The sequence below is a fragment of the Grammomys surdaster genome, unplaced genomic scaffold (genome assembly GCF_004785775.1).
Source record: "Grammomys surdaster isolate TR1022 unplaced genomic scaffold, NIH_TR_1.0 425, whole genome shotgun sequence".
Classification (NCBI taxonomy): domain Eukaryota; kingdom Metazoa; phylum Chordata; class Mammalia; order Rodentia; family Muridae; genus Grammomys; species Grammomys surdaster.
The window spans coordinates 344,103-357,768 of record NW_021604844.1 but is presented as its reverse complement, the minus strand read 5'-3'; the positions used below and the strand labels follow the sequence as shown (position 1 = coordinate 357,768).

Here is a 13,666-nt window from a genome sequence, read left to right as displayed (position 1 = left end):
GGCAGTACTCCAAGCTGGTTGTTCTTGGAGGATCCTGTATGCATCCATGGGGATGTAGGATGCTCTTAGATTCCTGTAAGGGTCCTCAGGATAGTAAGGCAAGCCCAGTGCCAGACAATGGAGGTCAAGGAACCATAAACAACTCTAAAAGTTTTATGTTTAAAAGGATACCATAAGAAATCCTTCATAATATCACCTTATTTTACAATTGCATTCCTTGTTTGAGATATATATATATATCTTGGCAGGATTATGTCATTAATATGTGTGTGTGTGTGTGTGTGTGTGTGTTGTTCACAATAGGAAAGACAAAAATAATCTCACTTTTCAGCAACAGGTGGGCGTATTATAAATTTGGTATTCATGTACCATCCTGACTTGAAAAACAGGAAATCCTCTCATTTGAGAACACATGAATAAATCTGATGACACTATGATAACTGAAATTAGCCACTCTTAGACAAAAACTGCATCTTCCAAATTTACAAGATTAAAAAAACAAACAAGGCCAGGCAGTGGTGGTGCACACACGCCTTTAATCCCAGCACTTGGGAGGCAGAGGCAGGCGGATTTCTGAGTTTGAGGCCAGCCTGGTCTACAGAGTGAGTTCCAGGAGAGCTAGGGCTATACAGAGAAATCCTGTCTTGAAAAACAAACAAACAAACAAACAAACAAAAACCAAAAAAAAAAAAAAAACCCAAAGCCCCAAACCACAACAAAAAAGACCATTTAGCTCACAGACGCAAAGAACAAAAAAATAGTTATTACTAGATCCATGGTGTTGGGGATAGATATGAGAAAATGTTAGTCAAGATATACATACATACATACATACATACATGCATACATACATATATACGTGTGTGTGTGTGTGTGTGTGTGTGTGTGTATGGTATTATGTAGCCCATGCTGGTACAGATCTTATAATGTTGGAAATGATGATCCTGAGCTTTCAAACTTTCCTGCCTCAAGTTCCTTGATTTTGGAATTATAAGCATGTTCCTTGATTTTGGAATTATAAGCATGTGCTACCAGGGTCAGTTTTATGCAGTGGTTAGGCCTATATCCAGATTTTTAATATCCTAAACAAGCATTGTATCAACTGTCCTACATGCCAAAGACTGTTAAATAAAATATTTTGTTGAGGTTTGATGACTGAATTCTGGATATCTACTGTATAACATTGTTAATATGACTAACAAGAATGCATTATAAACTTGAAACTAACCAAGTTTATGTTTACATGTTTTCACAATGAAACTAATAAAAATAGAAGGAAATTATGAGTTTGTTAGGTTCAGTTAATCTTTTCACAATTTATTCTTTTATCAACATTACACTGTTTAATATATATGTATACATATACATATAGTCAACTATATTTTAAAATGAGAAGAGTTAAGTCCTATTATTGTAGGAAAATAAGTGAAGTTAGAATAAATAATATAAAACACAAAAATTCAGACACAAACATACAAGATTCACAAGTTTTGTTTCCTGTATAACACAACAAACAAGTAAAGTACCCCTGTAAGGAAAATTTCGATGCTTCAAAGACAAAATATAAATGCAACCAAGGAAAATAGATGTCATATTTAAAATAGCAATGCTAAAACATACAGATTATCATCCCAATCAATTTGTGGAAGAATAATAGAATAAAATAAGTTTTCCAAACCTCTGAAAGAAATATCTATATTTGGAATTTTATATCAGCAAAATAATGATCAAGTGAACATAAAATTAAATGATGCCATAAAATGCCACATATAATGTCATATCAAATAAAACATTATTCTGAGGTAAAGACAACAAGAACTATTAAAGTAGTACATATTTGGAAACAACTAGGTGAATGTTGAGTATATATGATAGTAAGCTAATGAATATAGGGTGGAATATAGAGTGATAAAGCTCTATAATGAACACAGATTTGTATAAACAGCTGTAAAAGGGAATGTACATAAATCAGCAAGTAAGTAGGTATACTAAAAGTTTTCAAAGATTTTTTATTAACAGAAATAGATAAGACTGTTATTTTATACTTTCTAGTTACATAAATACCACCAGGGCAAAGGCTATAGTTACGGTAGAAATAAATGCTATGTTTCTAAAACATATATAATTGCAAACCAGAAAATTATTTTAAAGGACCAAAAGCTTGAGCTGAATTAAAGAACATTTGTGTGCATTCTGATATGTACAGATATACGTATATCCCATAGTGGGCTGAATGGAAGGGATAAGCATATTTTGTTAAATACGAACAAATATAGTAGTATACTAAAGTTGGTACACTGTTGCAATAAAAATTTATGGTTTTTGGAAGTGTATAGTGATGTAAATTTTCATGAAATACAAGGCTCTAAAGTAAAGGATGGCACTTTTTAAGCTGAATGTGCTAGCAAATTTAAAGCTTTGTAAATTTCAAAACAAGAGAAGGCTTAGTAGTCACCATTTTATCTTCAAGATCACACAGTTTTAAAATCAGCATTCCGAAAATTAGCACAGTCTCATCGAGAAAAGAAGCTTCAGGAAACATCAGCTTTCATAACAATAGTGGTTACCTTGAAATATTTTCCAAAACACCCACCAGGTCTCTGATGAAAGAGGAAAAAGGCATACATCACTAAAATGCAATTGTAAGAAAATTGAAGCATCAGACTAAAACACCAGTTATATCTTTGATGAAATAACATGAAAATCGACACATTTAAAACACATTGGGTGGAGTGTTGACTTAGCTTCCTGTTGGAAAGTCACTGTTTCTGCAGTGTATGTTCCTCGGTGAGTTGTGATAATCTATGGCGCCTCATACAATTATGTGCTATTCCTTTTCCTTTCCTCGTACTTGCAATAACATTTTCCTTACACGATCGTAGATTTGTTTGGTTCTCACCCCATATATGACAGGATTGAGCATTGGTGGCACTACAACATAAAGGTTGGCCAGGAGTATGTGTATATAGCGAGGCACGTTCCTACCGAAGCGATGGGTCATGAAGGAGAAGAGGGCTGGTGTGTAGAAGGCAAGGATGACACAGACATGAGAACCACAAGTGCTGAGGGACTTGAGCCGGGCTTCCCTAGAAGGGAGATGAAATACAACACGTAATATTTGTATGTAAGACAGAGCAATTGCTACTATGTCAAACAGTAGATTACATATGGCACACAAGCCATAAATTACATTGGCCTTGACACTGGTACAAGATAGACGAGCAAGACCCATGTGTTCACAGTAGGTATGAGGAATGATGTGATGCCCACAGAAGGGCAGTCTCAAAATTAGAAATATAAATGGAATAACAAAGATAATTGCCCTCACTAGCACGGCTATGCCAATCATAGAAACGACCTTGTTGGTGAGAATGGTGCTGTACCGAAGTGGGATACAGATGGCCACATAGCGGTCATAAGCCATTGCCAAGAGGACTGCTGACTCCATAAGTGTGAATTTGTGAATGAAAAACATCTGGATAAGGCAGTCTACAAAGAGTATCTCTCTGAGATTAATCCAGAAGATCCCAAGCATTTTAGGGATGGTTGCTGTTGAGAGGCCCAAGTCAATGGTAGCCAACATAGCCAGAAAATAGAACATGGGCTGGTGGAGGCTGCTCTCAGTTTTGATCACAAACAAGATGGTTAAGTTTCCTAAGAGAGCAATCATGTATACAACACAGAAAGGAAATCCAATCCAGATGTGAAGAGACTCTAGTCCTGGGATCCCCAGCAACAAGAAAGTGTGAGGGTGAAACTGAGTGTCATTGAGAAGTATCATCCTATAGGAGAATGCATGAATCAGTCTTCAGAATTGCATGCTTGTTCATTTAATTGGCAGCTCTCTGGGTAGATTTTTGAAACTGGAGACCTGGTAATATTTAAAGAGATGAGATATAGCCTACGCATGTTCTTCTGGAAGCCATCATATCAATTTCAAATGTGCTGCATACCACAAGGACAAGCCTTGGAGGAAGCAACACATGACATAGTAAATAAAATTGTGTTAAACCTATTGTACAGTTAGCCTTTCAGAAATCAATAGCCATATAACCAATCTTTCAGGATTATTTTACATTAATATTGCCTTTTATGAGTGCTTTTTTTAATTTTGACCATCTTTAATAAAAGGGTATCTTTGTATGTTGATGAATTTAGGCTTCAACGAGCCCGTGAATTTGGAGTCCTGGAAATTAATCCAGTTGACAAAATGATAGTACTGTGATGATAGGTGAAGATTGTCAGCTTGATTGTGTTAAGAAACACCCAAGAGATTACTAACCTCGCTTCTGGATGGCTGTATGCTCGTCTTCAGACACTGTTAAACCAGAACAAATCAATTAGTAAAAGTTAATCTATTGGTATATTACAAATTTGGATGTTTACCCATTATACATGTTGATCAACATCCTTAAACATGCAGAATCAACACATAACCCTCCACAAACCTTGTAGAAATACACAATCCCTGGGAATATCTTGATATCCAGCTGAATGCTATGTTAGCACCTTCAGGTTTGTAATTGAGGCAGTGATAGATTTTGGAGTCCAAGGACTTGATCAATACATGATTGTGTATACAGAGAATTATCTCAGTAAAACCTATTAGTACAACAAATATGTTTTAGTATTTTAAAATAAGAATATATAATACTACTATATTTATGTGATAGATGTTACCTACACAAATATATATATAATTCCTTTTTAATTGATTTTTATAGAATATATTTTGATCATATGTTTTACCTCTCCTAACTCCTAGATTAATCCCACCACATAACCTAACCTACTTTTGCTCTTTCTCCCAACTTCTTCTTCTTCTTCTTCTTCTTCTTCTTCTTCTTCTTCTTCTTCTTCTTCTTCTTCTTCTTCTTCTTCTTCTTCTTCTTCCTCTCCCTCTCTCCCTCTCTCCCTCTCTCCCTCTCTCCCTCTCTCCCTCTCTCTCTCTCTCTCTCTCTCTCTCTCTCTGTGTGTGTCTCTTTCTCTCTCTACCTACTGACCTAGGTTATATGTGCATTTCTACTTGTCTTGTTTACATACTAACCACTCAATCCATGTCTCCAGCCCAAACCACCATACTTGAAACTAGTATAATATGATGATATTAACGCTTCAGAGTATGAAATCTGCATCAGAATGATTTTCATAAAACAGCCTTCTGAGTAATTCAATCTATATTTGAAGAAAATTAAGATCAAGTATTGTTACTTTTCACACATAAAGTCTCTATGTGTCTCTTGATATGGACAATAGAGAGTAATTAAGGCAAGTAAACTTTTAACCTGTTATTATTTTTAGAATAGGTAATTCTTTCAAAAACAGTTTAAAAAATATGTCAACAAGATGCTATCATTCATTAGACACCAAGCAGAATAACCTGTCTAAAATTCACTAGCTAGCATCTTCTAGTAGTGTTACATAGTTTTCATTATCCATGCACCTTTTCCTTTCCAAAGCTTCATTTTCAGTTTCTGCCTCCGATATGTCCCATGTCTCTTGATCTCTCTTCTGTTTTGTCTTTCCCTTTAATTGTCTGAAAGCTGAAAAATGAGAGACTCACCAGGCTGAACTCCAGAATGAAATCTTGCCTTGGTTGTATGTGATCCTGGCCTGTTTTTATCAGGACTTTAAAATTTTCCAGAAGAACCTTTCATTATTGCCCTTTCCCCTAGAGCCAGCATTATATAAAAAGAAACAAGAGGGAAAAAAAAAAACAGGTCCCTGTGGAATTCAGTTCTTATTCTTGCTTGATCAGTGAAGAAAAATGTAGCTTTTGAGCAAACCAAACTAGAATAAATTAGGTTTGTATGCAAGTACATTGCATATGTCTGTGAATCTCTTCTCTCCTACACTAGTGGCTTTCTTGGCATTCATTTCTATAATTCCATATTGTCTCCTTCCTGTGTTAGAGAGAAGATTTTCCTTTCTAGGAATTCACATGCATGAAAGAGATAAATTTTGAACTCCCTTTTTTATTGACTTAGAGGAAAATGTAATAAAAAAGATGGGAAAGCAAGAATATGAGAGATATAACATGGAAAAGTAGTATATATACACAATCTAACATTTACCTCGTAGCTTTGTAATGCCTTACAGATTGTCTATTTATATGTTTTATGTATATGTATAAAACTTTGTGTTTCTTTCTTGATAGTTTCAATGGGAAGACACTGAGAGACAGGAAATTCTGTCACAGGGGTGCTGTTGAAGAGGGGTCTGCACATTTCCCTGTAAGCAGACTCAGAAAAGAACATTTTATGAAATAAGCTTTCCTGTTGCTTATAAATAATGTTTCAAGGCAGTGTGTCTCTCTCTGGTGTGAGTACCAAGAAGAGAGAGGCAAGATGGCAACTAGAGTATGAAAAATGGTTTGAGAAGCTTGATCAATCAAAATGCACACACACACACACACACACACACACACACACACACACACAATCTTAGAAAGTCCTAGTTTGCTGCATTAAATACATTGTTCCTCAGCTCAGGAAAGTATTTCTTATATAGATTTGATGACTTTTGTCCAGCTGAAACATGTCTACTTTTGTGCATAATGTAATTAGTCATAAAAATCAACACTTCTATAAGACATTTTTTTTTAATTTCATAAGACTTCATTTATCTGAATTGATGACTCCCATGATGTCAATCATTACCTTTGTATGGCACAGGAATAAGCATTCTTCAGCTAGTCTTTTGCAGCCATTCTTAGCTTAGAACCTGAAGAGTTTATTTTGTATATTCTGCTTTCTTAATTGAAATCTAGAATTTAATTGAACAGCTGTGATTAGTACATAGATAAATTGGGACAATGTTTTTTCTTTACTAATTTTAGAAGTTTTGTTTTTGAGTTGTCTGTGTACGAGTTTATGAGTGTATGTGTGTGTGCATGTGTGTGCATGTGTGTGTATGTATGTTTATCAGAGTGCAATGTATACAGAGGCTCTAGAAAAATATGTTAGAACCCTTAAAACTGGAGTTACAGCTGGTTGTGAGCTGCCTGACTTGGGTGCTTGGAAGTAAGTGCTAGCATCTGAACATCTCTCTATCATCATTGCCCATTTTTAAAATAGGAAGTAGAGTGAGAGGAAACTGTAATAAGGCTATATTGTACGAGAAAATAATTTATTTTCAATAAAATAGAAAAAATAAAATACATAAATACAAATAAAATACACTATTTCTAGTTTTTTCTGATCTCTGGCTGGCTGATTCAACTCAGCTGTTCTGGCTCAAACTCCTCTCCAAGCTGACTGATTAAATCTGGCTCCTCTCAGCTTCTCACTAAATTTTTCTGCTTGGCTTCAAACTAATTCTGCCAATTTGTTATAATCTTCTGTCTCCTTCTTGTTCTCTGGCTTCAACTGCCTCTGCTGATCTGCATTGAACTGTATGAATTCATGAATGAACTCAACTCCACTGCATTGCACTCAGTGCACAGACTCCCAACTGACTCATTCTCTCTCCTTGTGCTGCTCTTACAAAAACTGTTTTACTTGTACTGTTTTCATGAGAGTTGGAAATATCCTATCTCTGATTCATTCTGTGAAATCTTTCTCTGATTCATCACTTTGTCTTTCAATTAGATGTCACTTTCAAACATGGCTGCTTACTTTCCCAAACTAATTTTACCTTAAAGGTGTGTACTAAGGGCATGTCTGTATCCTAGCCAGAGGGATTAAAGTTGTGTGGCATGTCTGTATTCCAGCCAGATCACACAGATCTAGGCTTTTAGATGTGATTACTTGCCAGGGCAGTGATATTGCTGGGTTAAACATTCTCTACAGAAATATGTTTATTTTTAGTTAAATATTAGATATATTGTACTTTCAAACCTCTATGACCAAGCAACCTGGATAACTATGATAAAAGTTTCTCTGATATGGCCTCTGGTTTTGTTTTATTTTAGAAGAATGTTGTCTACACAATAAATGTGATATGTTGGTTTATGCTGTAGTTTGGCATAACAATCACAAAAGAATGGCTTCACACAACACTACTCTATTTCACTCCTAACTTCCATCCTCCTAGTGTGAGGACAAAATATCAAAATACCTCAGCAGAACCCCCCAGACCACCAACACTTTGCTGAAAACAGCCAAAACAAAAAATAACCAGTTCCTCCTAGGGCAAGGTGACCACGAATGTAGGAACAAAACCAAGACAAACCTTGACAAGTCTAAACATGCCCAAATGAGAAATGGGCCATCTGGTGTTTGTATTCTCCTATCAGAAAGTCTGAGGTTTCATGGCCAAAAATACAAAAAAATACGAGTCATCATGACCACCAGGAAAAGCTTGCTGTGCCCGCCAAAATGATAACTTACACCTATTGCTGATGTAATCAATCAAATGTAACCAATCAAATGTAACCGCGCCAAAGTTTCCCGCTCTCCCCCTTCCCCCTGCACCGTTCCCTATATAAACTTTAAACTGTCAGAGCTGGTCATCGAAATCCTTCCCTTGCATGGGATGTGTTTTCGACCCAAGGGCCCTTGTCAGTAAACTACCTTTTACTATTTTGCATCAAGCCGGTCTCTGTGTTTATTTGGGTGCGCACAACTCTGGGTGAGCGTGGGAACTCCCCTTGAGGGCTCCTTACACTAGGAATCCCTGGATTAGAAAACATGCACTGTTGGACTGGTTTTTCTTTCTTTGCTATGTTCCTGACCGCTGTACTTGGGAATACAAGCATTCTTTATGTAATTTAGACAGAACACAGTGTTCATCAGCCTATGTTCTACTTCCTGGCCATTCTGTCATCTGTTGACCTGAGCCTGTCCACATCTACAATCCCTAAAATGCTTGGAATCTTCTGGTTCACGATAAAAGTACATCATCCAAATGCTCTGTGTCCACCTGTTTTCTGACATGGAATCAGCTGTGCTTATAGCCAAGACCTATGATCACTACGTGGCTATCTGCAACCCTCTTCATTATACATTATAGGACTGTGAAAAGACAGCATGGTTTCTGATCGAGCACTGACTAGAAATCCCCAGAGACCCCAGATGATCCTATGGGATGGTATGCATTTTGCCACGCTCCCAGACTCCAGGTTCCTGACACGAGGCCAAAGACCTCCATAGAATGGGGTCCTCCAGTCACGTAGGACAATGCCCCCTGGCCCCTCCACAGATAGGGGGTGTGACTACAGGCCACAGAGCCTCAAGACAGATCTCCACATTAATGAGATACCTAAAGGCCAGAGGGGCATAGCCAGTTAAACATTCCTTCCCAGATGCTACTCCTCGCAAAAGGAATTTAACCTGAAGCCTGCCCTGAGAAACCAGGGTATAGTTTTCATCTATTTTCTGCAGTGACAGTAAACATCTTAAGAAAATGAACTATTTTTCTTCTTTGGAGTTCGATGTGGGAAACTGTGGAGCAGGCCTCAATTTACAGAGCTATAGCCTAATCTCCTGTTGATGATCTCCCTATATTACCAGCCACAAAGACCACCAACCCAACCCAAGCCAAGTGAGCCACTGTGATCAAGCCAAGAACTCATCCCCGGAACTCATCCTTCCCCCTCTCCTCTTTGGCTGTGGGTAATCTACCCTGTATGCCCCCACTTCGTTCTTAGCCCTTCCTCAGCGCCTCCTCCCCACCCCAAGCAGCGTCTGGGGTCCAAGAGTCTGAGAACCAGCCGGCTGCTGGCTGCCTTTTGGCCCAGGAATCCCCAAGCCAAAACCCTCTGTGGGACCTCAGACTGTGCTCCTCAACCCCAAGTAGAGTCCTGTGGCTCCATACAGCCCAATGTCCTCCTGGTGCCAGTGTGGAGTGAAAACAGTCTAATTCCGAGCCTCTGTCCCCACGAGAGGCCCTAGCTGATTGGTGAAACAGATGCAGGACCCACACATCAACCCAAAAAACCGGTCCCGTGCACACTACAACCCAACAATACATGGGTACTGACAAACAAGGTACTATTTATCATTGCTTGGGTGATCCTTTTGAGACCATTGGTTTTTGCCATACCCATTGTCTTGCTCACCTTATGGTTACCATTTTTGTAAGCACCAAATCACCCCCTACACACACACACACACACACACACACACACACACTCATGGGCACATGGGCAACGTCTACCTATTTTGTGTCAGCATCAAGGTCAACATCATCTATAGCTTATGTGCTGTCTCCATTCTGATGTGTGACATTGTAGTCATTGTCATTTCCTGTGTCCAGATCCTCAGTGCTGTATTTCAACTATCTTCTCAGGATGCTCAGCTCAAGGCACTCGGCACCTGTGGTCTCACGCGTTTGTCACATTGACATTCTACACTCTTGCTTTCTTTTCATTTGTGACTCAGGTTTGGTCATAATATACCACATTACATCCACATTCTTCTGGCAAGTTTCTAAGTAGTCATTCCATCTTCTCTCAACTCTGTAATTTAAAGCATCAGAACTAAATGAATTATAGAGCAGGTACTGAAAATGTTTTCCAAGAAATTAAACACAGCTCTGGTATTAATTTTAAAAATGCACAATAAAGGCCAGCGATGTCCAATGTTCAAAATAGGAAAGGGACATTTGAACATTATGCAGTCCCTAATAGCAAAGTATTTGTCAATTTTGACATACTGACCTTTTCAGCGTCTTTTTCTTTTTTCTTTTTCTTTTGGTTTTTCGAGACAGGATTTCTCTGTGTAGCCCTGGCTGTCCTGGAACTCACTCTGTAGACCAGGCTGGCCTCGAACTCAGAAATCCGCCTGTCTCTGCCTCCCAAGTGCTGGGATTAAAGTTGTCTTTTTCTAACCTAGATATTTAAAGTTAGACCCATGTCATACATATTTAAAAATATTTTTAAAAAGCATTTCTAATTCAGGAAATAATTATGATTCTTCATTTTGAACCTAATTTCATCACTTTGTGCCTCTTTAATTCTGCCTAAGCACACTAGCCATATGAGGAAAAAATTAGCAAAATTCACCAAAAGTAACCTTGATGGCAGATCAACTCTGTCAGTGCTTGCCTCAAAATCATGAAGTCAGAGTACTTGCCACACGTTGACTTTGACTATCAATATAGTTATATTCTTAAATTTGCTTAGCTAATGCAAGTGATAGGTATCTGACTGTATTGCTGGGAACTTAGTTTACGTGTGTGAGTAAGAGACTTCTCACTGTGAACAAAATTATAAAACCTTTGAATTTCTTGTCAGTGTGGTGCAGTTCTGTTTTTCTAAGATTTTTCAAACAAGTATTAATGTGTTGTAAAAGTTGGAAATCTAGCTTAATGTTAACAACTCAGAAATAATATATCCCTTTCAAAGAATGTTTTGTTTGTAAGGTTTGTTAGGTTCCATCCCTGAAGAGGGTCCTGTTATAGATGTTGGAAGTCCAAGTGATGGCAAGTCCAGCACTATGTTTGGCTTTATTTAACAGTTTCATTGAAATGAGTCCATTTAACTGTCATCCAGTGTTATCTAGATCTGTATAAAAAATTGGTATTATGTTAATAAAATTTTGAAGCCAAAAAATCTTTGTGAAATTCCGATAAAGCTTAACTTTATGGTAAAAATTTTTATCTCAAAACCTGTACAAATTTGTAAACTGCAAAGACCCATTTGTCATTTTGAGATGAGGCTGGCTTCCAAATATGTTTCTTGGACTTTTCATAACATACTTATTCTATAGAATGACCTTCAAGGAGGAAATCATATCTAGCTATATTATTGTATCAACCACACTGCACTTAAACTAGATATTCTCAGGGAAATCACCTCACAGTTACGCTGTGTAATTAGACATAAAAGTGACCCTTTAAGGACTGTAATGAATGATTGAACTATCTTGATTCTCTCTTATCTTCTCAATTTATGAAATAGCCTTGATGTTTCACTGCTATATTTGTCCCTTGGTTAGATAATAAATCTTTACTCTTATATTGGATAGTTTCTATATGATTGGTATGTTTTTAGTAAGTTTGATAGGTTTATAAGTGTAGCCATCTAGTCCTGGCATTTACCACTAGGCTTCTGTGTGCAGGTTTGTTTTCTTTGATAAGCCCTTGAGCACTCAGTCCATCCATTACTTCCAGATGTGAATGTCACCTTTACTAGACTTTCAATCCTATTGATTCACCACTGTGTAAGGTATGGGCTTGGTCAGAGGGTTTTTCTCAGTGTCTACTCCACTATTTAGTGTACTTCAGCTTTAGTCTCCCCTTAGTTCCTATTCCACAGCTGAGCCTAGGACCTATGTTTCTGAGGCTCCCTCAGTACATCATTGCCACTACACACCTACATATCTGGTGTTAAAACATAAAGAAAACTGTTATTTATTGTGCTGGTTTCAGGTCAGAAACTTGATCACTTGTTAAGAATACAGTGATTTGAATAAAACATCTACATGCTCCCTGATAATGATATTGTTTAAGAAGTTATGAATTCCTTCATACTAGATGCAACAAAATTCCCAGGATATACTGGGAAAATATACCTTATTTTAGGGATGTTTAAGATTATCAATGTATCTTGATTAAAAACCCAAACCTTCATAGTAATTTTTTTATCAGTAAGAAAGATTGTACTTTAAACTCACATCTTCTTTTCTTTTCTTTCATCTTTTAAAAGTTACATAGGAGATAAAAATGTGTATTAAATAATGGGTTGGTATAGGGCACAAATGTAATAGTGGTAATCTTTGACAGCCAAGTCTATAAGAAATTGTATTTCTGAGAACTTTGGTGAAATTTAGTTGTGGAAAAAGTTAAGATTATAAGAAAATTATGATATCAAAGCTATGTAGACTTTAAATGCTTGTTTGCCTACTCGTTGGCCAATAGAATACACAAATGTACAATCACTGACCATTTGCTATTTGTGAACATTATGTTAGATGAAGTCGTGTGAGTTAAGTGATGAAACACACAAAATACATATGTAAAAAATTAAATCCAGTCAACAATTTTTGATTCTTCTCATGATTTTATTTTTGAAAGATGAAGCCCTTGCCTTATATTTTCATCTAGTCAGTAGGGAATTTACTTGTTTCTCCATTCATATAGTGAAAAAGACAGAAAACTTAAAAGTCATGGATGTCAGGATGTAATTTCCACTGTAGTATTACCTTCTCCGTAGTTACGGTTGAGCACATACATGTTGTGGGTAGTCTTTTTAATATGGCTTTTATAATTTCTGCATAATTCTGGTGAGATTCAGCCATGAGAAACAATAAACACTAGTAAAATCAAAAGCTACACTAACAGTCAAAGAGTAAAAAGTATTACCTACAAATCCATGAAAATGTCTTCAGAAGCAGACTTCTACCAAGCCATATCAATCCTGAAATGTGCAATAATGATGTAAAAGCCTAAGAGAATATGATGACTGAAAAAAAAACAGCATATCTATAAAAATTGTTTGAAAATAGGGACAAATAATAAAACATTTAGAAGGAGTTTAACACATATATTGTCATCAAGCAAATATTAAAATATATATTTCATAATATAGTGAACAAGAAACTTGTTAATATGATTATTATAAAGAGCCACTACAGATGTCACTTGTCACTAACATTTTATTATTTATTTATTATTTATTTATGTTTTAGTATAGAATAAAGTTTATTCAGGGAATAAAGGGGAGTTAAGAGGGTAGTTGAGGCAGAAGGAGAGAGAGAGAGAGAGAGAGAGAGAGAGAGAGAGA

At 36.7% G+C, this 13,666-nt stretch overlaps 1 protein-coding gene and 1 pseudogene across 1 annotated transcript; one reads left to right on the top strand and one right to left on the bottom strand.

Moving 5' to 3' along the window:
- Positions 1-2,827: 2,827 nt before the first annotated feature.
- On the bottom strand, positions 2,828-3,781 carry LOC114632782 (olfactory receptor 52E2-like). Its single transcript, XM_028781393.1, has one exon. It carries the CDS (start codon positions 3,779-3,781, stop codon positions 2,828-2,830), a length of 954 nt encoding a protein of 317 aa, XP_028637226.1.
- Positions 3,782-6,958: 3,177 nt separating this feature from the next.
- Positions 6,959-10,599, top strand: LOC114632774 (annotated as a pseudogene).
- The last annotated feature ends 3,067 nt before the right edge of the window (positions 10,600-13,666 follow it).